At 53.2% G+C, this 27126-nt stretch overlaps 1 protein-coding gene across 6 annotated transcripts in view; it reads right to left on the bottom strand.

Annotated features, from left to right (window-relative positions):
• The window catches only part of MAD1L1 (mitotic arrest deficient 1 like 1), a 345450-nt gene that overhangs the window by 51365 nt on the left and 266959 nt on the right, over window positions 1-27126 (bottom strand). For all 6 annotated transcript variants that reach the window (XM_041747758.1, XM_041747757.1, XM_041747762.1 and 3 more), the window contains one exon: window positions 22180-22387. In XM_041747758.1, coding sequence (XP_041603692.1) covers window positions 22180-22387 — 208 coding nt within the window. The remainder of the gene's footprint in view (window positions 1-22179; window positions 22388-27126) is intronic.

The raw sequence follows: 27126 nt of genomic DNA, 5'->3' as shown, positions 1-27126 counted from the left end.
CGGCTCTGACCCCATGCTCCTCCCTGTGTCTCTCAGCCAGCCCACTGAGGATGGATCCGCCAGCAGGAGGAAAACCCGTTCCAGGAGGCAAAATTCACTGACCAAGGATCTGAGGTGATATTTCACCCCTGTCAGAGACTGCACTGCCTTTAATGGATCTCAGTGTCCACTGGGAAAAATTAAATTTTGGTAATAATGCAGCTCGACCTTGGAGAAGGTAACAGCCCCTTCGCCCACAGATATCAAAATGCTGCCCTTTCCACAGTCCATAGACTCTGACAAATAGACGGGGCTCAGGTCATGAGGAAGTGAGCCCAGACACCTGCCATCCTCCAGAAGGGTAAGTTCTATGTACCTGCTGTGAGCTTGGTGCTAGGACCCCACACCAGGTGCCACATATACCTTACCCAGCATAGTCTGAGCAGCACCACAAGGCAAGTCTTACATCACCCTTCAGTGGTCAGGAGCAGGGGATCTTGGGTGGGGGCAGCTTCCTCAAGGCCACATGGCCCATCATGGGTATCAAGAGAGCTCTGACCTCAGGCTGTCTGGTGAAGTAGGGCAAGAGGCTATAGCTTTCAGGTGAAGTCACCTTAACACAGCGTGTTCAGGAGGGACAGCATGAGTCCTGGTTGTGATTCAGGGCATCACAAAGTCGGTGCTCTGACCTCCCCCTTATTCCACCATTCAATTGCTTATATAAATGTGAATGAATAATTCATATGATGGTTTGGATTAAATAAATAAAAGATGTGCCTTTTGCCTTGGAAATGCCACTGCTCTGATGCAGCCTCTTCTCAGAGTGAGCTGAAGCTTCCTCTGGGCAGGGTTGGGTGGCCTGTGCACGTGGCGCTCGCAAGATGCTCCCTTGGGCCCCACTGACCAAGGGCCAGAGACCCCCTTGGGTCTTTGGTGACTACAATCCTGCATGTACCTACAGGTACCCCACCAGTTGCCCCCAAGGCCGGGCCTGCTGGTGGGGACCACACGTGGGCAGGGCCAGCAGAGCAGACAAGTGGCCTCATCAGGTCTGGGGAAAGATCCCAGACTTCCCACCCCACACCTCACTTGCTGTGTGCCAGCATCCAGGCATCACCAGACACTTGGGATGAAGACCTTGTGCCCAGCCTCCTCCGCTCAGGCCCACACTCTGGTGGAGGATACATCCAGCCCTGATTCAACCGCAGCCTTCTCCTGTTCCCCGGTGCCCTCAACACTGTCCTGCAGCTGCACATGCCAGGGGAATATGCCCTCCCACCACTGTCTTTCCTCTCTGGGCCGCCCTTGCTCCTCCTCTCCTCGGCAGCCCCTTGCAAAGCTTTGTAGGAGTCCTTGGTGAGGGACAAGGAAGGCCGATGAACAAGTGGGCACCCAAGACAGAACATGGTCACCCAGAGCCCAGACGTGGAGGGTGGGCAGGGATGCTGGGGGCCAGGGATGGATGCCAAGGTCAAGGGGCCAGGCCACCTGCTCTCTTACATGGTATGCAGTCCCAGTCAGGCCCATTGGTGGCCTCTAGCCATGTCCACAGGGGCCACTGGATGGCTCTGACCTCCACCCCCTCCTAATCTATACCCAATACCAGGCTCCTCCCAGAGTCACAGAAGGCAGCAGAGAAAGCCTGTGGATAGATAAAGATAAAAAATAAAACACTTTCCATCTCTCCCTTATATAAAGGCTTGAAGGAGAATGCGTGTTACCCCTGAGAGCAGAGATGTCAGGATAAAGGAGTGGGCACAGAGCTCTGGAGAGCTGGTTCAGTCTGAAATTCAGGGGTTTGATCCTAGAGGGATGGGGAGAGCAGGTGAGAAGCAGACAGGTGGAAGGCTGGACTCTCCCTACAGAAAGCCTCTCCAGAGTCTCAGCTTGCGGCCGCATGGCCAGCAGAACCTGACTGGGTCTCTACTAAAAGTGCATGCAATCCTGTGCTTCAATTCCCTTCTTATCAGTTTGCTGGGTAGAGTGCAGGGCACTGGGTGGGCAGGGCTGTGCCCCATGGGACTGCTGACCCAGGCTCGGGATGGAGGCTGGGCCCCCAGGCCTCACAGACAACTGGCACATAGCCCTTTGCTTGAAGCAAACGTCCCTCATGTGCCAGGGCCTGAGTGTGCCAGCGAGGTGGCTGGGTCTGACGCTGCACTGTTGCCCAATCCAAGCTGGCCAGCCCAGCCCTGAGACTATTCTGTGGGACAGACACACCTCCACCCCAGCACCTTTCAAGGCAACGGCTCCCTGTTAATGTGCTTCCCTGACCCGCATCTCAGTCCAGAGGATTCTCACAGCAGAACAGCTGCTGTCTGCTGGTCAGCATCCCGGCCACTCCTGTGGGAAGTCAGCCCCTTCACAGCGGAAGCAGCTGGTGGGGGATAGGTGGAGCCCCACACGGTGCAAAGCGGGGACTTTGATGTGAGGTTGCTAGGGTCCCAGGCCTTTCACCTTGGTCAGCAAGCTCAGCCTGCCCATGGTGGCCCAGTCAGGCCCTCTGTTCCTTGGATTCCAGTCCTGTGTGAGATGGCCCAAATCCTCTGGACAGAATTCTAAGCTCTGAAGCTCCGTGGTGAAGATTAAAACCTTCTTTGAGGTGCTTGGGTGGCTCAGTGGGTTAAGGGTCCAACTCTTGATTTGGGCTCAGGTCATGATCTCAGGGTTGCAGTCTTGAGCCTGTGTTGGGCTCCATGCTATCCACAGAGTCTACTCAAGATTTTTCCTCTTTCTGCCTCTCCCCCCACCTCATGCAAGCTCTCTCTCTAAAATAGTAAGGAACATCTAAAAAAAAAATAACCCACGAAACCCTCTCCTGTGGCTATTGGGCCTTTGCCTAGTGGCCAGCCCCAGTCTTTCCAGTTGCACCTGACTGGCTTTATTTCATGCCCCGAAGCACTACTCTCCTCCTCACCTCAGGGCCTTTGCACACCCCTGGGGCAGCTCCTCTGGTTTCCTAGCTGACTTCCACACATCTCAGCTTCAAAACCACAGCTCTGGAGTAGATCTAGTCTCCTGCCATGTCTTCAGTGTACACGACAGCATCCACTGTAACATGACAGAGCATTTTAAAAAGCTCCTTTGTGTCACGGTTATCACACCGGCAGACTCTTAAGCTCAGCATAGGTGAAGACTAAGTCTTTTTGTCGCATGGCGTCCCTAGTGCACCTCAAGGAGCCTAGAGCACAGGAAATGCCATTCCTCCATAAATCCTAAATCATAACACCTAGAAAGTCAGTGTGAACAAAACTAATTCCATGTATGGGGCTTCCCTGTGGACGCAGTGGATGGAACACATGCGCCCGCCCTTGTACGAACATGTTCACCTGAGCTCCCTGCTGCCACAACTGTGGGACCGAGGGGAGGCAGCAGCAAACCAGAGGGGTAGAGAAGACGAGAAGCAGATGCAGAGAGGGACACGGCTCGGCAGACCTGGGGGCATGGGGAGACCAGCTGGAACTGGGGCTGAGGGACCGTCCAGAGGCGCATGTCTTTTTCCTGGTCCCTCAAGGGTTGACTGGGCCTCAGCACTGCTGCAGCAAATGCTGGCACACGGCCCCACAACGCCCGTGCTGGATGCCCCAGGGCTTCACTGCCCTGCGCCCTGCAGCAATGGGGCTGAGGTAGCAACAGGGGGATGGCAGATGCGCAGAGGCGGCCAGATCAAGGCCCGTGGCCAGGCTCACACCCAGCGGAAGGGCTGGAGGGCCCCCTGGCCCACATCAGCACCCAACTTCCTGAGAAGCTAAGGGGTGGGGTGTGAACTAGCACCCACGCCTGTGGTGCACATGCACCTGCACAGGGAGGCGGAAGCAGGGAGAGAAGATCCTACTCCACATGCCTTAGGAGTGTGCCTGTGCACCCTTAGCAGGGCTCAGCAGGAATTAAGTCACAGTGTGCTGGTGGACATAGTGGGGTCTGAAGCAGCCTTTCTTCCCCGCCCTGGGCTCAAGCTCCCCTGTGTCCAGCACACCAGCCCCAGGAGGGATGCCCTGTGGCCCCCTGCCTACTGCACACCCACAAGAAGCTCCTGAGAGGCTGGCTCAGCACAACAGCCTGGAGGGGAGGAGGCGTCCAGAGCAGCAGCAACAGTGGGCAACCCCTGGAGGCGATGCCGTCACAGATGCACTGGGAAGTGTTGGAAGAGAAAGCTAAAGTCAAGAAGGGGCTCCCCAGTGGGGCCAGGTTCCAAACAACCCAAGATGGGGATAGCAAAGAAGAGATAACAGCAGAGATTCTGGGAGCCTGGAATCCAGCTCAGCAATTTGACAGCTCTTCAATTTGAATAGAAGGGGGAAGGGAAATAACTGAGGAGACCCACCCCCCCCCTTGCCCGGAGGAGATCCGGGAGGGAAGGACTGTCTCCAGGCTGGGCAGGCATAGCAGGACTGCACGTGGAGCACTGCAGGGAGAAGATGAGCACTCAATAATCCCCTGCCCTGCGAATGGCCCTCTGACCCTCCTCCCTCCCTTGGACAGAGGCCTGGGGGAAGGCCAGGCACCTGGGCTCAGGTCAGGGGAGCCAGGCACCCGGGCTCAGGTCGCGGTTGGCTGAGCCGTCAAAGGTAGGCAGCCCTGTTCCCTGCAGCCCTGCTCCTGCAGTAGTATTTTGTTTAGGAGCTGGAAGTGGCTTTAGAAATTTTCCTTCAGGGACTCAGGACAGAGCCATTTTTCTTGCTGAAAAGTGAATAAAAAACACTTAGCCAATGCTAAGAATTTCAGGCTTAACCAACAACAAACAGCATTAATATCTCCCCGTTAGAGAATATGAATAATGGTGAAAGGGAATATAAAGGAAGGGAGAAGAAATGTTGGGAAATATCAGGAAGGGAGACAGAACATAAAGACTCCTAACTCGGGGAAACGAACTAGGGGTGGTGGAAGGGGAGGAGGGGGAAGGGGAAGGGGTGACGGGCACTGAGGTGGACACTTGATGGGATGAGCACTGGGTGTTTTTCTGTATGTTGGTAAATTGAACACCAATAAAAATTAATTAAAAAAAAAAATATCTCCCCATTAGAAACAGCAGCCCTCGGAGCCCAGGCTGCATCAGGCAGCTGTTTCTAATGCTGGTGCATGCCAGGGCTGCTCCAAGGGCACTGTGGGAAAGGTAGCGGGGGAGGCCAAGACCAGCCTGAGTGGAGGGAGGTGGTGGGGTGAGGCCCGGGGTCAGGGCAGTGTAGTGTGTCCTCCACTTTTCTGAGAGGCTGGACAGCTGGCTTCCAGCTCTGCTCCAGGCCATGAGGCTGGTACATGTGCCCTGGACCTTGGACCCAGTGCCCTCATCCCTGGGTGTCCCCGGCACCACACCTCTACAGCCTGGAGGGGTCTATGGGGCAGGGATGGCAGCTGGCATGCCCTTGGGCATCACACAGGTGCATGGCAGTGGACAGCAAAGGCAGGGCTGGCTGCCAATCACCCACCTCCCAAAGCTCACTGATCTCGGATCCACAGCCTACTCTCTCAGCATGTCCCTGTGGAGGCCGAATGGTGGCCCTGGCTCCCAGGTGGGGAGGATGAAGCCCAGAAAAGGGGTAGGACCACTGTGCAGTGCTGGCCCCCACTGACCGGGACTGGTCTGTCTCTGGGATGATGCTCCCTGCTGGCTGTCCCTGGCCAACTTAAATGGCCAGGGGCCTGGGCAAGGCCCTGTGGCGCATGAAGGGCAGGGAAAACAGTGTAGCAGCCCCTTTGGCCCCCACAGGACACCAGCAGCCAGGTCAGACATTCCAGAGCCAGGCCACCTGGTATTCTGGTTACCCCTGGCTCCCAGGTTTTGAGTCCTCCCAAGGTCTGGGAGGCATATCCGGCCCCAGTCTTGGCAGTGGATGTGAGGATGGGTGAGAGGCAAGGGCAGTGTCATTCTCTGCTATGAACAGGCTCTGGGTCTGGGGGTCAAGGTACTGAGTTTGGTTTCTGCTTCCATGGATTCAAGAAGCTGGTGGCAGAGCTGAGGGAGATGCCTATTCGGTGTCCGGAGACAAACATATGGTGGGGACAGCGGTCCCACAGGTGGGAATCAAGCTGTGGGATGGCACTGGGAGGCCACACAGGAGCAGCTGTTTGATGTGGACGCACAGGGTTTGGAGAAACTAGGGTGTAACATGTCTTTACATATCTGAAGGGCACACAGGATGCAAGCAAACATGTTCTGGGTAGGTCCCTGCAGCTGAACAAAGACCAGGGAGGGGACACCAGGGTGACGCCAAGGGCCCTGGTGCTGAGCCCACGCCTGACCTCAGATGGACAAGTGCCCTGCACCCATGCATGTTGAGATGTTAGCGGCCTGACGGTGGTGCAGCAGGTGCCCTATCCATGCTCCTCGCCACACAAGACCAGCTTGGGGGCTGAGGAACCTGGCTAGACCTGAGGTGTCCCTGTGGGAAGTGCCCCCAGGCCTCCCCACCAGGTGCACAGAGGGGTGCAGGCTCAGCTCCAGCCCAAAGCTGGGCCACACTTCGGGGCTAAATTATTCATGTCTTGTGACTTCTATTTGTTTTACATTTTAAAATATTTTAATAATTAAGCATCAAATATTGATGCAATTTTATTAGTGACTGTGGGAGCCAACACTACAGGGCTGTGACCGTGGGCCTGGGTCTGGGTCCTGGCTGACCATATGGAATGGGGAGGAAACACGCCTGCTGGCTGGACCGCTGTCCCAGGCAGGCCTTCTGTGGGTGCCAAGCCTTGGGCACGTGTGCAGAACAGGGCTGCCACCCTGACGCGGTATAGCATCCCAACAGGCTCCTTCTCAAGGCTGCCTTCCCATCCCAAATCCAAATTGCAGGAGAGGGGCCTGGGAGCCTGGCAGGCATGAGGGGCATGCAGGCAGTGTGGAGATGCCAGCCAGGGGGCTCCAGGTGCCCACTCTGACTCCCTGCACAGCACTCAGGGAGGTCTTTCCACAGAAGGACAAGGCAGACAGCACTGTTCCCAGCTGTGGGCTCCAGCGACCAGTGGATGGGCCCCTTCCACCCACTACACGCAGCCTTTAGCCTTCCTAAGGAATGAATGGTTTGCTTAAGCTGCCTTGTAGCCGGAGGGCCCCTGGGACAAGGTCTCTCCATTATGAGCCCATGTTCCCCTGCTGGGCCGGAAATTGCACGTTTTACACAAGAGAGAAGACATTCGCCCTGGAATTATATGCAGATGAGCAGCGTGTGTGCCCACCGCCGGCTGCCTGGCAGACACCCGCCCTGGGTAAGCTCGGTGCCAGCTTTCAAACAGGGGCATCTCTGTGTGATTAACGGCTCACTTCACAAGCAGCTTGTCACCTTGCACAAAAATGATCTGAAAAGACACCAGCAATTACAGCCCACCAGATTATGGGGTGGGAGAGTCCCGGGGTGACAGGCGGGAGCTCATGTGATATCATATTCCCGGGAAGGCTCCCTCCCCCACCACTGAGAACAGAGAGCAGTCGAAGCCCCAGAGGATGCCCACCCCCCTCACCAGGAGCCAGGCTCCCCACCCCGCTGCTTCTTTTGGGAATGGAGGACCAGCTGAGCCTTGGTGGAAGGCCATGGCCAGCCCCTTGTCTGGGCAGCTGACAGATGTGGGGTCAGACCCAGAGAAGGTCAGTGCCTTGTTCACTGTCACTCAGCCAGGGTGTGGAGAAGCCAGATGTTCATGCCAACACTTTAGGGTGGGATGGGTCCCCCAAAGGCCACCAGGCAGCACCAGCACTGCTGAGAGGTGCCACCTTGGGTGCAAAGTCTGCCTCAGTTGCTTGTTTAAGCCTTCCGGCCATGCCACCAGCATGGGCCCCCCCAGGATCCCAGTGTCCCAGTATCCCTGCTTAAACTCACAATCCTCTGATTTATTTCACTTGTTTGATTGTTTAGGGTACATTTCTTCCAACTCAAGCACACACCCCATAAAGGCAGGGTCCTGGGCTCCAGAAGGACCAGCTGGCCTGCATGCTGAGGTCTGTGAAATGTGCACCCTCTGGAGACTTATTGCCCTCCACGTGCACTGGCTTATCTTAAGCTTTGTGAATACCCAAGAAGCATCACCATATCTCCCTTTAATGGGCAGGGAACCAAGGATCAGTTAGAAGCAAACTGCCTGAGGCATGTCCTCACATACTCGCATGTGCACACAGGCATATGTGCACACACACATGCTCGCACATGCACACACTCATGCATGCACATACATGTACTCACACACACCTGCCAGAGCCAGAAACCATCCAGAGAAGAAAAATACACAAAGCTACATCACATCATAACCCCCCCGGGATGCAAACCAGAGAACACCATTGCTGAACAAAAGTTTCCGGCAACTTCTTTCCACATGCGTCCCAGTAGGTGGCCTGCTGGGCTCAAGGGGCAGTAGTAGCCTGGGCCACCAGGTGGGACGGCCTGCGGGTGAAGGCGGCAAGATGCCAGCAGCTGCAGCAGGCTCGCTCCCGCTCCATTCTACACATTGTGTGCCTTACTAATTTCCAACAGTGGGCTTACAGAAGCCAAGTCCCTGGAAGGCGAGCTTCCTCTCGGAAGAGGGAAGAGCCTCTCAGAGCTCATCTTTTATTGACGGAGTCATTTTCAAGTCAATCTGTCTGCTTTGGGCAAGACAAGACTTTAAATCTTTCTTTCTCTCCCTGCTTTTGAGATGTGGCAGTCTATTAAAACCTGCTAATGTATGCGGCCAGGCTGACAAGGGAAGAGGATCGAGCACTGGCTCAGCAGCTGGAGCCACCCAGAGACACAAGGGTCTATCTGTAGGAGGGAAGGCTAGGGGAGGCAGAGGGCAGGTAGGGGGCATCGAGTTAGCTCTCTGGGGACACAAGAGGGTGAGGATACAGGCTGCCCTCAGGGCCAGGCTCCCTGGAAGGTGGGGTGTGGGGTGAGGAGCATGCCAGAGGCACAAATGCACATTCCTAAGAGGGAAGGAGTGCTCTGGGCGGCAAGCACCTCACTGTCAGGGGGAGAAGCAGCAGGTGGAGAAGCAGCCAGGACTATAGTCCAGTCCATCTCAACTCTGCTAGGCACAGCAGGGGTAGGGTTCTCCCTGACAACAGGTGCCTCATACAGCACCTTCCCACTGTCAGAACCCAGAATGAAGTGCTCGCCCTTTCCTGGGTCCAGCCATGGGAGCCTGGAGGTGTAAGGGACTGGCCACAGCAACCGCAAGTGCTTGGGAGTGCAGGGAACTGGTCACAGCTGCCACAGGTGCCTGGAGGTACAGGGGACTGGCTAGAGTAGCTGCAGGTGCTTGGGGGTACAGGGGACTAGCCACAGCTGCCACAGGTACCTGAGGATACAGGGGACTGGCCACAGCAGCCACATGTGCTTGGGGGTACAGGGGACTGATCACAGTGGCTGCAGGTGACCACCACAGCAGCCTGAGTACAACCTTCCTGTACCACAACAGCAGCAGTAGGATGTGAGCCCTCACAGTCAGTGGCCTCAGGGACAGGGACTTCAGAAAGGCTGGTGAGTTATTTACTCAGTTAACAAATATGTGTGAAAAATGAACTGTGCCTGGTATCATTCTAGGCTTAGGACACATGGTGTGGACAACATAAAAGCCCCAGGTCTAAGAGAGTTATGTTTCCATAGAGGGCACAGATAAAAATATACACAAGAAGGGCAGGGTGGTCTCCAGAGGTAGTAAACACTATGGAAAATCAGAAGGCAGGGTTGAAAAGGGGCTGCAGTGTGGTGGCTGGTCACAGTATACCTCCGGGAAGCAGGGAACAAGCTGAGCACAAGACAGGCAGGAGACAGCCAGTGGTAGGAGGCACCTTGGACCTTTTAAAAAGTGACATTTTGCTCTACATCAGATACTAAAACATACCTTAAAGTTACAATTATTAAAAAAATACAGTAGAGGTAAATGAAACAAACAAAAAACTCAAATATAGATCCTGTTATGTATCAGAACCTCACAATGACAGAGGCATGTCATAAACCTGTGGAGCAAGGAGTGATTATGTGATAAATGGGAGTTGGGCAACTGCTCAGTGATTTGGGAGGAGGTTGATGTAGACCCTGACCCTCACTCGATACACCAAGATAAGTTCCAAGTAGATCTTTAAATGTGAAAAATAAGCAAAAAAAATTCCCAGAAAACAGAATTATTTATCAAATCACAAAAGGACTTTCTAAGCTTAAAAGCAATGAAATTAATAGAAGAGATTCCAAAAACAGTTAAAACTTTCAATATAAAATAATCAAATGAAAAACTAGAAGTTTCTACACAAACTGAGTAAGAAGGCAATCAAGCAGCATGGATTTGGGGAGACAACTGTGGAAGGAGCAGATAAGACATTCTTCCTTGTTAGTGAGCAAAGGAATGCGCATTAAAACGAGGTACCATTTTTATCTAACATTTTAAAAAATTGTGCAGTAAAACTGACATTTTTTGGCGTACAGATCTGCAAGGCCGCCATATCCAATATTCAGGACGGCTCTGTCACCCAACAACTATCTGCCACATCTGCGACACCTGCAACCTCGCCTGTTTCTTGCCCTCTGGGGTGTCCCACTGCAGGGAGCCTGCAGTGCAGAGCCCATGGAGTGGTTCCTTCCCCAGCCCCAAATCCCTGAGGCCCCTCCACACCCCCAGCTGGTCAACAGGTGGTCACTCTGATGCGGAGCAGAGTTCCACCAGCAAACATACCACTCGTTCTCCACTCACCCGTTAAAGGACATTGGGGCTGTTAATGGTTTTTGGTGACTATGTGTGACGCTGCTAGAAACACTTGCGAGTTCCAGTTCCAGGAAAGATGAAGGTGCTCAGGCTGGAGAGAGTGTCCAGAGAGGCTGCAGGGGGCTGAGGACGGCACCAGAATGCCAGCGGCACCAACCCCGGTACCCTCAGCGCAGAAGTCCCCGCGCCAGCCCGGGGGGGGGGGTGTCTTCTCATCCAGAGCGCGGTGCATCTCCCCCTCTGGTTGGAGCTCCTCTGACTTCTTGCCTCAATGCTCTGTAGTGCTCAGCGTTAAGGATCCTTTACAGTTTGATGGACTCACACTTGGGAATTTCATTTGCTCAGAGTGATAGAAATGGCATTCTATTTTTGATTTCAGTGTCATGCATCTGCTGCTTGTATGTAACATACAACATACGTGCTTATTACACACACATACATCTCATATCGCATAAAGTGTGTTCAGCAAGGCTGAAGGACACAAGATCAACGGGACCACAGAAAATCCACGCTGAACTCATTCACCAGTTTTCATGTTTGTTTTTGCGTGTGGGGATTTTATACACAGCAGTCACCTGCAGGGGACTCTGCTGCCCCCTCCCTCCCCGTCCCCGTGCCTACTCTTCCCTGGTTGCCCAGACTGGGGCTTCTGGCCACGTCCACTCAGGGCGCCAGACCACCTCTGCCTTATTTCTGGTGCTGGGGAAGCAGGGTCTGTGGCCACTGGATCTGGTGTTTGGTGGGGGAGTGCTTGTGGACACTGTCAGGTCGATGCGGCCCCTCTCTATTTACTCAGTTTTCCTGAGTGTTGAATTTCATCCATTAGTTGGATCACACTGATGCGGTGGGTGACATCAACTGACATTTGAGTCCTGGAATAAATACAGCCCGGGTGGCTCAGCGGTTTAGCCCCGCCTTCAGCCCAGGGTGTGGTCCTGGAGACCAGGGATCCAGTCCCATGTCTGGGACTGGGCTTCTCCCTCTGCCTGCGTCTCTGCCTCTCTCTGTGTCTCTCATGAATAAATAAAATCTTTTCTTTAAAAAAGAATAAATACAAAAATAAGTTCCTATAGATCTTGTTTTCTGTCTTGTCACTGGTTTTCAAATTAGGGTCATAACTGCTTCATAAAAGAAGTTAAAAAGTGCTCCGTCTTCACTTTTCTTGAAGAGATTGTACAGAATTGGTGTTAATTGTTCTCTGCTTGGCGAAGTTTACAAGTGAAAGCTCCCAGGCCTGCAGATTTCTTTTTTGGGAGCTTCCTGAACTGGACTGTTGGGGCTCCCTGCTTCAAAGTGGGTGAGCTTTACAGTCCGCAGTCTGAGTTTACCAAAGTTGGTTGCTGCTGTTTCTTCGGATCCCAGTGCCTCTGCCACCCATGGGGGGCGAGAGGCATGGAAGCCTGGGCTGGATGCAGTGAGCACTGGTTGCAGACAGAGGGAGAGAAGTCCTCTGTGCGCTGGCCCAAGAAGGAGGTGGGAGGAAAGAAAACCTTTCCTCCTCTTCTCATCCCCTTGTTGTCCGGGTCCTTGGCAATGAATCCCGTAGCTGCACCTCACGGCACTGGCCTTCACACTGATGCAGTTGTGAGGAGTGCACAGCAGAGGAGGGAAAGTAGAGCCCTGGGTTTCTGGCCAGGGGATTCAGAGAACCAGGAAATGAGGGGGATCAGGAGAGAGGACCTCGGGGCATGCCTGGAACCCACACAAAGCACCACACAAAGCTGAGCAAGTGTGGAAGCACAGCTCTCAGAGGGCATGGGGACTGCCCACTTGATCCACCTGTGTGGACCACCTGCTGAAACCAACCGACTGGGATTAACATTCTCCACAGGACCTGCAGAAAACATCCAGAATTAAGCAGCATCTGAAGAACCAAGAAAATACTAACCTGCTGGGAAACACATGGCCAAGAAGTACCACCCCAGGATGCCAGAGATGGTAAAATCCAAGCAAGACTCTACAGATGCCCAATGCGGACTTTGCGTGTCATCATCCACTCAGAAAAAGTATCTACCACTGCAACTGGCTGGAGAAAGCATGCGGGTGTATAGGTCCCCTGTCCCCAGACACTGATGCTCTCTTGTCCCTTGATTTTAACTTACAAACACCACTATCTGCGATCTGAGTTTCTGACGCTCTCTCACACCGAGGATAGGTTATCTAAATAACTGCAGATGGCTCATCAGAAGTGTGGAGGCCAGAGGTAGAGAGGCAATATTGATTGACAGAGCCCCCGACCCAGAATTAGCAAGACTGAGAGCAAGACAGGGGTTACATGGAGGGAACCCCAGGAACCTGGCACCACCACACTTACTCTGAAAGAAATGCCCGAGGAATGGACAGCAGGGGGGAATCTTGGAATTTCAGGAATGAAGAGAAAGCAACAGGAATTCTAAACGTCTAGGTAAAAAATCTGAACCGTTTTTTTCCCTTTTATGCTCTTTAAAATATGTGTGACAGCGCAAAGCAAAAATTCTAATATTTCAGGGCAGAAGCGCTCTCAGTGTTTGTGGAGGAAATGACCCATGACCGCTACTACCCTGGAGGAAGGTGGGTGGGGAAGCTTGTCATGGTAAGATCTTGACATTTCAAGAGGTAAAATAGCAGGTACAAGTGCACTGTGAGAAGTGAAGTGTATGTATTGTAATCCCTAGAGAAGTTACTTTAAAAAAGCATTCAAAGAGATACAATGAATTTAAAAAACCCTGAGATATATCAAAATGGGACACTAAAAAATGTTCAAATAATCTGGAAATAGGTAGAAATGGGAAACAGAAATAAAACGCAGAGAGGGCAAGCAAAACTAATCATAAATGGCAGGCTTAACTCCAAATGCATTAAAACATTACATTAAATATAAATGGTCTAAACATACTGATTAAAAGAGAGAATAAATCTCCCTATCAGGTGCACACAGAACATTTACTAAGATAGCTCAGGTACTGGCCATCAGACAAATCTTGAATTAAAAAACAAATTATGTGTTCCCTAAATTTAATGGAATTAAACAAGTCAGTAACAGAAAGCCATCTGGAAAATCCCCAGACATTTTGAAATTAAAAACACGCTTTTAAATAACATGTGAATCACAGAGGAAATTTAAATTCAATTTAATTTAATTTCCTCTTAAAGGCAATTTGAAAAAATTTTGAACTAAACAAAAATGAAACTACAACATACTTAAATTTGTGGATGCAGCTAAAGTAGCACTCAGATGGAAACTTATAGCATTAAATGTTCATTTTAAAAAACAAAACAAAACAAAAGATCTCAAATAAGCAATCTTACTTTCCAGCTTAAGAAACCAAACAAAGGGCAAGACAAAGCTAGAACAAGCAGAACAAAGGAAGTAACAAGGCAATGAGCAAAAACCAATAAAATTGAAAACCATACTCAAAAGTCAATGAAACCAAAAGGTAGGCCTTTGAAAGACTAATCAATGGATAAATCTCTATTAAAGCTGACAAAGAAAAAAAAAAAGTAAAGACACAAATTACCAAAATTGGGAAGGAAAAAGAGGGTAATTGCTACAAACTTAATAGAAATCATAACATTAGTAAAAGAGGGGCACCTGGGTGGCTCATTTGGTCAAGTGTCTGCCTTTGGCTCAGGTCATGATCTCAGGGTCCTGGAACTGAGCCCCACGTGTGTGTGTGTGTGTGTGTGTGGGGGGGGGGGTCTTGTTCAGCAGAGAGTCTACTTCTCCCTTTGCCCATCCTCCCCTCTCCCTCTGCTCATGTTTTCTCTCCCACTTTCTCTTTTAAATAAATAAAATCTTAAAAAAATAATAAAAATAAAATTAGTTAAAGAATAGTACAAATAATTCCTGTGATAAATTTTACAACTTAGACATAAAGGACCAATTCCTACAAAAACTCACGAACTACCACAATTCACCTGAGAAAAACCAGATAATGTGACATTCCTATGGTCTCAGTCCACAGAGGCTACTGTCAGAGAACGACACAGACTGGGTGGCTTATCAGCATGAGCTAGTTGAGATGAAGGTGCCAGAAAATGTGGGGGGTCTGGTGAGGGTCCAGTTACTGGCTCACGACAGTGTCTTCTCACTGTATCCTCACATGGTGGAAGAGGGGAGGGAGTGCTCTGGGTCTCTTCTGATGGCAGTGGTCCTATCCATGGGGGCCCCACACGTATGACCTTGTCACCTCCCCAAAACCCATTTCCTAACACCATTGCACTGGGGATGAGGGTCTCAATATATAAATTGTGTGTGTTGGGGGGGAACACTACACATAAAATGGAAGAATATACCATAGCCTAGGGGAATTTATTCCAGGAATACAAGGCTGGTTCGAAATCAAAAAATTTCATAAGCAATCCTCCATGCTGACAGTCTAAGGAATTAAGTACATATCTCATCCAGAGAAGGACGTATGAAATTCAATATCCAACATGGTAAGCACTCTCAGCATATGTAGAGGGGACTTCTTCAACTTGACAAAAGGCAACTACACATAGCTTGCAGCTCCGGCAGTGGGGAAAGACTGAATGCCCCCCAGAGAGGAGGAACAAGCCCGGCATGCCATCACTCACCAGCATTCAGCACTGCGCTGAAGTGCCAGCCAGGCAGGATGGCAAGAACACGAGGCACCCAAGTTTTACAGGAAAATATAAAACAGCCCCTATTCACAAATGCCACAACTGCAAAGAATAAAATGAACAAAATCAAAACAAGACCCTCCTGAAATCGATAGGTGAGTTTTGTGAGGTTACACAAGACCAACCATACTTCTAAAAAAAGCAAGGTCAAGGGCAGCCCCGGTGGCTCAGCAGTTTAGTGCCACCTTGGGTCCAGGGCCTGATCCTGGAGACCCGGGATCGAGTCCCACGTCAGGCTCCCTGCACGGAGCCTGCTTCTCCCTCTGCCTGTTTCTGTGCCTTCTCTCTCTCTCGCTCTCTCTCATAAATAAAAAAAAATCTTAAAAAAAAAAAAAAGATCAATCAGAAACAGTAATCACACACACACACACACACACACACACACACGCACCCCTCCAAGAATTAAAAAAACAAGGAAACACTTAAGGATGTTTCTAACAAAGCACGTCATGGGTGTCTTCTGTGCAGGGAATCAGGAACCAGCCGCTGATGAAAGAAACCCAAGGAAGCCTGAGTCAGGGGAGACCCATTGTGTTCTGGGTAGAAACACTCACCACCTACAGGTACCGTTCACCCCAAACTGATCTGCAGATGTAACAGAATGCCCATAAAAGTGTTGGCAGGATTTCTATAGATAAAGACAAGCTGAATGTCATATTTGTAAGAAAGGGCAATGGGACGGGAACGGGCAAGGTGCTCATGAAGAGGAGGTGCAAGTTTCAGGATTTATGGCACGGATGATGTATGACAGCAACGAAGGGACAGATGAGTAGGGCAGAGAGACGGAAGACAGGGTGCAGGAGGTTGCCCACATAACTCAGCCCGCAGATGTGACTCCAGGCGAGGGTCACTCCATGGAGACACAATATGCTTTTCCCAGCTAACCCTGGAACATCAGATGTTCACATGGACCCCCCTCGAAAATCACCTCAACTTAAACCTCACATCATATGCAAAACTCAACTCTAAACTGGTCCCAGATTTAACTGTGTCAATAGAAAACTCTTGGTAGGAAACATGAGAAAAAGTGTTGACCTTGGGTCAGCAGGGTGCTCCAGTCATATGCCTGTGAAAGGAAAATACACCATCCAAGCGCAAATGAAAAATGTTTGTTCGGAGAAGGACACTGCTAGGAAATGAAACCCCCTGAACTCAATACAAAGAAAACAATCCAATAAAGGGAGAAACTGGAACAGAGACCTACCCCAGAGGATGCAGGGACAGCCAGGATGCCGCAGGCACTCCTCTTCTCACAGTGGGGAAGTGCCAGGTAGGACAGGAGACACTGCACTACACACACGGGAGAACCACCCCTGTAGCAGTGGTGCCTGAGGGGACACACAGCCAGGGGCCACATGCCGACACTGTGGGACAGTGGCCAGTTTTTAGGAAACCCAGGGACCCAGCAGTTCCTGGCAGGAACGTGCCCCAAAAGAATGGACTAATGCTCCCACAGGCCCTTGCGTGGTGGTTTCCTGTCTCCAGCAGTTCAGTATCCACAGTATATAGGGTATCTGGGTGCATCCGACCCCGTTCTGTAAGCTCAGGTTCGATGTCTGCTGTTTAAAGGTCTCTGTGGTGTTTTTCAGATCCATCCTGAGTATGTGCTACTCAGGCACTGGCCAGCAGCTTCAGACCCAGGCCCTCCCTCTCTTCTTGCCTGCCACCAGGCCTGGTGGGTGAAGGCTGTTCTGCAGGGTGGGTGGGTCAGGAAAGCTCCCAGTGCCCACCTTGGGGGACAATGGGAGAGCTCATTTGGGGTGGGGGGTCAGAGGTGGCTGGAGAGACCCCATGTTGTTCCCTGGATTCTCTGAGCATGTTGGGTCTTCTTTCTCTACCCAGATTGCTCCTTGCCAGCAGCATGCAAGGCAGCGCTTGCTGTGGCCCCACACAGGATTGAGCCCACGTGGTGTGGGCAGGGGGCAGCTCAGGTGACCCCCACCTGGAACACTGGCCCTTCTCCCCTCCTACTTGGCCCACAAAGCTCAGCTGAGGCCCTCTGCCCTGGCCTGGGGAAGCTGCCCAGCTGCCACAGTCTGCGCTTCCCTCGGCCCTCTGCACCGAGAACCTCCTCTGAGCCCCGATTCCCTGGTTCTTCTCTCCCTCTGTCCTAAGGGCAGGAACAGGCCCTGCTGACACCTGTAGGTCCAGCAGGCACTCAGCATTGCCAGCTAATGGGAGTGTGTGCCCCAGCCTGGGGAGCCACGGCGAGCCCACCCTGTCCCCTCTGTGCTGGCACCATACCTTCACATATGTATGAGCCAGTGGATGTGTGGGGTGGCTGGCTACCTTGCCCGAGGGCATGGGCGTGGCAGAAATTCAGACAGCCTGTGCCTCCTGGAGCCACCCACTGCTCCCAGTACCTACATAGTCCATCTTTGGCCCACGACCCGTGGCTTTCCCACACCCTGCCAGCTGAGCCAGTGCTGGCTGAAGCAGGGAGGAGGCTCTTTACGATCCCACAGAGAGGATGTAGTGGCTAAGGGAAAAAGAAAGCTGCTTTCTGTGCTCCAGTCCACTCCCCCAGGCAGAGAGGGTGGGCTCCAAGGAGGAGCACTAGACACCCCCTACCCTGCCCCACCCAGGGACACATTGCGATCGGCTGCACCCACACAGCCAGGCAGTGATAAACTCCATCACTTTGACTGTGGTGCTGTCAAGATTTAGTTATCTCAATATTAACGAATCACCTAATTAAGCTGTAATTAATAATCTCCCTGGCCCAGCCTGGGTACGGCAGGGGGCCATGCAAGGAGCCAAGAGTGGGGGTGGGGGGATTCATGGTTCCGCCCACCCAAGGGGCTGGGCCCTTGCTGTGGGCCCTACAGCAATTCTTTTGTCAAAGATGCACAAGAACCTCAGCGCAGCTCTCCCCTCAGAAGCCCAGGAGCAGCTGGCGAGGGTGGGTGGCTGCTCCCCTTCCCTGTCCTGGCTAGCCCGAGGGGACCTCCTCCTCCTGTTCTGCAAAGCAGCTCTCCTTAGGAGGCCCAGCCCCTGCTGCCTGCCATGGGGTACCTGATCTACCTGTGAGCTGTGTGCAGCAGACGAGGACCCTTCTGGACGGTCAGCACCCTCTCTGTCACCTGTCAAGGAACTGGCCACATTCCTACAAGGTCTGTCGGCCTGTGCCAACCCTTGGGTACCTGAGGGCAGGGTGCCCCTGTGTCTGTCTTCTGCTTCATCTCTGGCCTTCCGTTGGAGGCCAGACCAGGGCAAGCTTGGCTGCTCCCAGCAACACTGGTCTATATAGCCAAAGGCCTGGGCAGGAGGGGAGCTGCTCACTCAGAGGTGGCAGGGCAGGCTGGCCTACAAGACCCGGGGGCATTTGTTGGTGGCTGGAAGGCCCTTGGGGCCCCACTCTCTGGGGCATGTCTTTGGGGTACCCAGACACTCTGGTCAGGGGCCCACAAGTGCTGAGGCTTCTGCAAAGGGTGAGGGGTGAGAGGTCACAGGTCACAGCCCAGCAGCCTAGCCCCATGCTGCTGCAGCCACATGCACCAGAGATGACTCAGGAGGCCCGGGGAGGGCATGTGTGCTGACAGCCCTGAGCCTTGCAGGCATAAAGAAATGACCTTGGCCTCTGGAGAGGCCAGCATCTGATCCCCTTGCTCCATCTGTGTGCCCATCATCCATTCAGCAATGCTGTTGCCAGCTGTCTACCTGGGCACTTAAGTGCCATCCATGAGGCACCTGGCTATTCTAACATGCCCCCTTAGGGCTGAGGCTACTGACTGGGGCTGGGATCCCACGATGACACTTGCCACATGGCCTCACCTGTTTCTTTTGCAAACACAAGACAAACATCTGGTGAGAGGCCGTGAGCAACCACATGTTGCAAACCCAGTGGAGGTTCTCAGAGCTGCCTCTCCCACTGAGCTTCCTGGACCTCCTCCTGCTCTGGCAACGGTATGGTCACCTCGTGCCCTGAGGAGGGATGTGGTGACCCCCTGCTTCCCACGCACACTCCCAGTCAGCTAGCCAGCCACTGGGTCGGGCACAGGACCTCTTGGCACTGGGCAGCCCCCCACCCCAGGTCCATGAGCTTCCCAAGTGAGGCTCTGGCCTCCATCTCCCAGGACCAGCCCCAGTGCCTCGGTGGAGCTGGCACTCACTCATCTTCACAAGCCTGACTTGCACACGTTTGGGTTTTGTTTTTTTGCCAACTCTACACGCACAGGACTTAGAGAATCCAGTGGCAGAGACAAGGGTATCTCCTATTCCCTCAGGGCATCGACTCCACCAACAGGCTGGTTACTTCAGTACGAAGCCGGCTTGTGGAGGAACCACAACAGTGTCAGGGCTCCTGGGTCAGACAGCTTAGTCAGCACCTACTGCCCTCTGCCTTCTCTCAGGATGTGATGCCAGGAGACCCCACACTGTCCTGACTGCAGCCACTCGGGCCAGACCAGGCAGGACACCAGGATTTTCTCCCCCACACATTCTACTTCCCTTGCTTTCCTCTTTTCCCAGTGGCTTTGTTTTCTGGGTACTCATGACCAATATGGCAAAGCTCCCTGCAGGGTGCCCACGTTGGAGTACCCTGACCGTTCAGTGAGAGTCATAAGCTGCAAGTCAGGCACACAGGTGAGGAAAGCTCTGGTCCAGACCATCTCTCAAGACACTGGACACTACATTCTGCAACCTTATCTATCTGAAGCAGTTCCAGAACTTTCTGACCAGTCTCAACCTGCTTTGGCTGCTCCTGGACAGGCTGTCCTGGGTCCTCCTTATCCTTTGGAGCTGGCACTCCGGCTCCCGCATACACATCTTCCTCCCTGGTTCCTGCCCACGTTCATAGGAGCATATCCTCCACTGGCTTTGTGAGAGAGGAGATATGGAGGCAGGATTTTCTGGATGTTACACATCAGAAACGGAACAGAACTCCTCCCTCAGATGAGTCTGGGTGTGGGGCTCACAGTGAGTGGCCGTCAGGTCCTTCCGGCTCTGGGAGCCTGGCCCTTGGCAGTGGCTTTCTCGCTCCCCAGCTGTGGCTGAGAACAGTGCAGCCTATTTTCTCCCTCTCTGGGAGCTACAGGTCCCCTTTTCCTTGCGTTCAGAAGTCTCAGGATAACACATCCCAGCATACCCTTCCCCACCAGCCACGAGTGCTCTGGGCCCCCACCGTCTCCTGAAGCCACCAGACCAACCACAGATGCCCCACACCCCTCCTGCCTTCATTTGGCCTTCTGCTCTCCTGCTCACGTATAGCCTCCCAATGTTCTAAGTTTTCTGTTGAGAGCTTCACTTTACTTTTGGTGTTTTTAACTTCCAAAAGGTCATGTGTTTCCTCTTTGAAGCATTTTTTAAAGTAACACATCCTCCTTTGTCTCTGAAGACATTCGTGTACAATCCCTCGAAGGTTTCTGCCCACTTGTGCTGTTGTTGCCCTCGGGGCCTGATAGTCCTGGGGCTCTGCTTCAAAGTGGAGAGGGCTCTCTGGGTCCCACTGGGGACATGCCTGGCGGTCTGGGAGGCCTCCTGTGTCAGATTCGGTGACGGGACAACACCCAGAGGGTGTTGTGGTGGGTGAGGGGAGGGAAGGGTGGGCTGGGGGCGTGGGCAGGTCTTAGGCATCCCTGGCTACTGCCTCTGTGTTGGTTCCAGTGTTTCTGTCCGGGGACCCCCTGTGGGCCTGACATGGAGCCCAACATCCTGGGTCCCTAACAAGTTCCTGGGGAGGCACTGCTAGCATGGGGCCTGCTCTTTGGGACTCAGGCTCTAAGAGAATGACCTTGGTTTTGTTCCCTCTTTCCATCGTTGATGGGGAAGAGGCCTCTGCCTCCTGCATGGTGCTAGGTGGAAGATCTGGGAGTCAAGACCTCTTACTATACCCTCCGCAGGGCCCTCACCCTCCCACCCCCGGGGTTTAGGGGTCTCCTGGCTCCACCGCTGCCCATCCTCCAGCCACCTACCCACCACCTTTCCCGATTCCCAGTTTGCTGCAGAAGCCTCTGTTGGTTTATGTCTCCCTTAAAAATGAAGAAACAAAACGCTCCAACCTCCTAGAGTGTGCCCACTGGCCTCAGGCACTTTGAGAAAGACTTACCCCAGGTCAGGCCGAAGGGAAAAGCAAACAGGACAGGGAGGGGGCTGCATCCAAGATCCCCTACATGTGGAGGACAAGTTCCAGGCAGGACTTGGCATAGCGGAGGGAGACGAGGTGGCTAGCACCCTGTCCCCCCATAGGAATAAGAGGACCCACATGAAAAGGACGTCGGGAGGGTCTTCACTCAGGAAGAGCAACTCAGGAATGCAGGAGGGAAATCTCAAGGAAACAGCCACCTTGCCCTCCAACTCGGATGGCCCAGTGACCTTGCCAGAACTAGGCCAGGAAGGGACGGGCAGGAGCACCTCTCCAGAGCACCCCACCCCCACCACCCCAGCCTGGCTTCTTCACGGCCCTCCCCCTGCATAGTGACCCCGGGCAAGCTGGCCCAGCTTGCCCAGACACTCCCACCTTTGCTGGAGCCATTTTTCCCTGGGCTGGCAGGGCAGTTCCAGCACAGGGCTGGTGGGAACAGCAGTGCTCAGGGGCTGTTACCCTGGTTTACAGGGCTGCAGGGTATGGGGGAAGCCTGTATTGGAAAAGGCAGCTTCCCCATCTGTGCTCACCCTATGCCGCAGCTGGCCTCTGTGCGCAGGCTCTGGGTTCTGTGAAAGGTACTTAGACCCGTGAAAGATGGTCCCCATTTCCACGGACTGCTGGATCGCTTCATGATTAATGGGACCCGTATAAACTGAAAAATGGCATTAATCTGTGTGAGGGGGGCTGGAAAGAGTTCAGCTACTCGCTTCTGTGCTGCTGGAGTCACTTCCTGCCATGACCTGTAGCCCACAGGGTGCTCAGTCCCGGGCCCTCCTGGGGGCCCCTGCCCATGAGATGGCAGACAGGTGCAGGGGTGAGGGGCCTACCTGCCACCTCCTTGGATGAAGGCAGACCCGCAGCAGCCTCCAGGTTGGCAGGGACCGGGCCGCCACACTCCAGGACGCGCACAAGCTCCCGTAGCTGCTCGCACTCCTCCTGCAGCCGGGCCTGGTCCTCGCGGAGCCGTTGCTTTGCCATGCTGGCCGGGTTCATGCTCATGTGCAGCACTTTGGTTCTGCTCTGGTCGTAGTTGCCCTGCAGGACCATAGGGCAGGTCAGCAGGGCCTGGACCGAAGCTGTGAGGCTTTTGTGATGGACGGGGGTGCCTTAACACCTGAGCATGAGGCCAGGGACTGTTGCCCCCTCCCCAGGCCTCTGTGCCCTGATCAATAAGGAGATGGTGCCATCACTCTCCTCAAGGAGTGGTAAGGAATGGCTGGGGGAGAAAACCTGGAAAAACCCACTAGAAGGCCCTTCAGAATGCTGCAGGTGCTTGGGACACACGAGTCCCTCTGTCATCTTACACAACAATTGTAGAAGTAAACCATGTGGGACATCTTCAAAGCACTATACTTTCAAACACTACTGTCCAATATTCTCATGGCTGGGGGCCCTTGCTCCCAACGCTCTGCTGCTCAAGGCCCATAGATTTAAGATACAACACAAAACTTAGAGAAAGATTGTTTAGAGAGTTCAGAGTCCCCCCAGGGCAATGCCCCATGTCCCCATAAGGACCACTGCAAGGGCCCTGGCTGCCAATGACTTACCACTGTGGACACTGACCTTGCTCACCTAGTGAATCTACCTGCAAATGCAACCACTTGTGTCTATTTTAAACTAAACACATGTTCACGTGGATGCCTACCTCCATACCTGGTTATTGGTCTAGCATCCACATGCAGCAGGTAAGTACAGGCCCTTGTGCCTCTGGTTTCAGCTCTCGACTTCCTGCTACTGAGGTCAGCCCCAGTCCCACTTTGAGGCATTGTTCCAAGCATGTGAAGGTGATTCTCTCACACTAGGGAGTCCACCGTAGGCCCTGACCTGGTTGGTGAATGATGTTGAAATTATGTACACTATCAATGTTCACCGTGCACTGTCCGATGCAGTGGGTTTTGACAAAGGCACAGTCATGTGTCCTGGCCCTGGCTCCATTCTCACCACCTCCATAGTTTTGTTTTTTCCAGAATATCACTAGCTGGAGTCTTCTCAAGTGGGCTTCTTTCATTTAGCACTATCCACTAAAGGCTCCAACATATCCAACACGTAGCTTGCTAGCTCATTTCTTTTTAGTGCTAACATTCCCTCATACAGACGCACCAGTTTGTGGGTCTGTTCACTTCTGAGGGACACCTTGGCTGCTTCCAGTTTGGGCAATTATGGATAAAACTGGGGAAAAGGCCCGTCTGTCCCAGGGAAACAAGGTCAGCTCTGCAGTGCTGCCAGAGACCAAGTGAGGCCCGACATCTATGCAGTGCTCAGCAGGTGTGTGGGGAATGACCCAAAATGTCAGACTGACCCAGGGCCCTGACAAGTCATGTAACCTGTAGCAGGTGAGCACGGAGGCGGGACCACCTGGCAGATGCCACGATGCATGACAGTCTGCAGCAGTGATGACCAGTAAATGGTGTGGGGTCAACGGGATGCCCAGATCACCAAGACCTCACACACACACACACACACACACCAATGCCTAAGGGTTGGCAAATTTACAAGCAAAGGTAAAACCACAAACAGTGTTAGAAGAAAATATAAGAGAACATCATGTCCTTGGGGCAGACAGAAGTTCCTGAAGCAGGTTCCAAGGTGTTGGCCAAATGTGAACACATCAGCACGCTGGACTCAGAGAAAATAAGACCTTCCATTCGTGGAGAGTGAAAAGGCACCTGGCAGAGGGGGACATTTAAAATATGAAACCTGACATGGGAATCATGCCCAGAATACATAAAGAACTCACACAAACAAACAAGACAAAATCAGGATAATTCAATTTTTAAAATGGGCAAAAAATGTGAACACTTCATAGAAATGTCTAAAAAGCCAACAAAGCAAGAAACAAAGCTCAAATTAATCATCAGAGGGATGCCAATATAAACAGCAGTGAGATACTCGTGTTCTTCCCGAAATGCCCTGCCAACACCCAACAGATAGAAGACACCGGGCATCAAGGGTAGAGCGTGGCCAGAGCTCGTACTGCTGAGAGCTGGAACTGGCACGGCTGCCTTGAGAAACCCACTCAGCAGTGTGTCTTCTTGGGGAGAGTGTGTGCATCCTATGGCCAGCGACCTGGAGTCTTATACAAATGTCCACCGTGAATCAGCACTGTCCACGGCCCACAGCACACCCCACAGTTCAGGCCCATCGAACACTGTGTGTGGTCCCCATGTGGAAGACAACACGTCCATGGGAATGCACATCTGCAGGCACAAAACACATGACAAGTTTGACACAATGGAGCACACGCTGTAGTAGCACATCCCACAGAAGCAGGCCACACTGCTCTTTGCCTCAGAGGTCACGGGGTCCACTTGGGGCTGGGGCCAAACGAGGACTCTGAGGTGTTCGTGATGCTGTTCCCTGCTCTGGATGCTGGTTACTAGCATGGCCCGTTAAGGAAAACTCACTTCTGGTGTCCTGCCCTCTGGCTGTGATGGAAAGGTGCACCTGGACATAGGACTCTCCAGACACTCACAGGGAAGTAATACTCAATTCTACTGAGATTCACTCATGCTCAGGAGGGAGGACAGGTACCCGTGCACACACGAGAACACATATGCATGTATGTGCAGACAGGTGTGCACTCATATGAACACACGTGTGCACCTAGATACATGTAAAACCCACGTCTGCGTACACGAATGCAGACACGTGTATACACACATGCTCACAGTACACAGGCACACCCAGTGCATACACATATACACACATGTATGTAGACGGACACACATACACATACGTACACATGTACACACACAGATGGGCACATAATGTACAGACTTACATACACACGTATGAAGGTCAGAGAACCCCAAGGGGAAGGGGGGGCTGGAGACCCTTGCCCTGGTGTTGCTGGGCCTCCCCCACCTGTGGGGTCTGACTGAGACCTCAATGACCCCGTGCCAGTCTCAGGGGGTGGGGTCCTACCTCTTGTCCCTCGTGTTCTCGGATCTGCTGAGAGCAGCCCCAGTTTGTGGACAAGCATGGAGGCTGTCTGAACAACTTGCTCCTCCTGAAGCAAGTAGAGGCAGGGTAGGAGCAGCTCAGAGCCCCCCACTCCCCCCAACCCCCAAGCTTTCCTGACACCTGCATGGAGAAGATGGCTACTAGGACTCAGGCATCAGGAGACATACCACTTGGAAGACGCTGCTGCCTCTGTGATTGGGAGGCATGTTTGCAGGTCATAGCAAGGACCACACATCTCTGGCTGTCACTCTGTGGCCTCCCTGACAAGGATGGGGCCACCACAGGGCAAGGGAGAGAGTGGGCCGTCTCAAAGGCCTCAGGGTCTGCCAGTGCAGAGAACAGCCACTATGTTGAGGAAGGCCCAGGATCCACTGGGGCAGGCCTGGGGTCTCCCTCCCACCAGGTGCCTTGGGAGGCCAGTGTCCCCTGCGCAGACGAGCAGGAGGCTGCTGGCCTGAGACTCCAGCCCATCTTTGTAAGGGGGAACCCCAGGCCAGTGGAACAACCATAGCCCATCTTCCTTTCCACTCGATACGCAGTGATGTGCCCTCTTCTCTCCAACAATCCTATCTCCCACTGCCTTTGTGACTCCTGCCCACATGTTTCTCTTCTCACTTCCAGGGAGAATGGATTGGGGGGGCAGCCCTTACTCAGGTCATCCCACTCCCTCAGGAAGGAGTCTGGCTGTGGATACATTAAGTGTGACAGGACCAGCGTGGGAGCTTGGGCTGCCATGGGTGAGATCCTGCCGTGATACTGAAGCATACCACAGCCTGGGGAGGGGCCAGCTGCCAGCTCAGAACCCCTGAGTGTGCCTTGAAAGGGGAGGAAAAAGGGGATGGGGGAAGGAGCAGCAGGAAAGTAAAATACCTTCCTGGTAATGGGCACAGGGGAAGGTGGCCCACAAGGGGACAGGGGAGAGAGCGGGGAGCAGAGATGCCGGCTTCAGCCAGAGCTGCAGGTCAGCAGCCATGACCCCGCTGTCCCCTGTCCTCTGGTGTCACCTCGAAGAGAGGGCAGGAGCAAGAGAGACAGAAGAGAGAGAAAGGGAGAGAGAGACAGAGAAGCCACCTGCAGTCAGTGGAAAGTGGGGGTGGCTGCCCTGAGGAGCCTGCTGGGGAAGGCTTGGGGCTCCTTACTGGAAAACCTCAAGGGATAAAGAGACATCCTGTAGCTCCAGCTGAATCACAGACTCGGGGCTGGATTACTCCCTCCGATTTTAACAGTCTAAGAAAGATAACCGAGTGTGTGAAATCCATCTGCCCCATGCAGCCGGGCAGAGGCCCGGTGGCAGCAGACGGGCTGGCAGCTTGCTTCCTGGGCCTCTGTGGGCTGGGGGCAAGGGGCACACATGGAGGGAGTGCAAGGGCCAGGGAGCAGATGCGGCAGGATTCACGGTCACATGCCTCCACCCACCAGCCTGCTTCGCATCTGTGCTGGGCAACCAGGAATGAGCTGTGAGCCACGCCATAACACAGACCTGACTCTCACCACTCACGTGTCCCCAAATGCCACTCTTCCTTCAACCATTCAAAAATATAAGCACAAAGACAGGTCAGGCCTGGGCGCCCCCCTGCTTCCCTTGGCCAGAGCAGACACTCTCCTGGGCCCCAGACAGGATGCTATCACCGACACACTGGGGGGCCACGCAGGGAGGCAGGTGCAGGGTGAGTCAGGAGACCTGCGCCTGGACAGCAAGGATCCTGTCATGGAGATGCCAAATCCACATGGGCAGGATGGAGAACCGCTGTTCCCTCCTAGGATCACAGGTTAATGAGTGGCCTGTTTTCTAGGGGGAAGTCTTTCCCTTG

Source organism: Vulpes lagopus, chromosome 3, assembly GCF_018345385.1.
Source record: "Vulpes lagopus strain Blue_001 chromosome 3, ASM1834538v1, whole genome shotgun sequence".
NCBI lineage: Eukaryota > Metazoa > Chordata > Mammalia > Carnivora > Canidae > Vulpes > Vulpes lagopus.
Note: the sequence above shows the minus strand (reverse complement) of the source record. Positions and strands in the feature narration are given on the sequence as shown.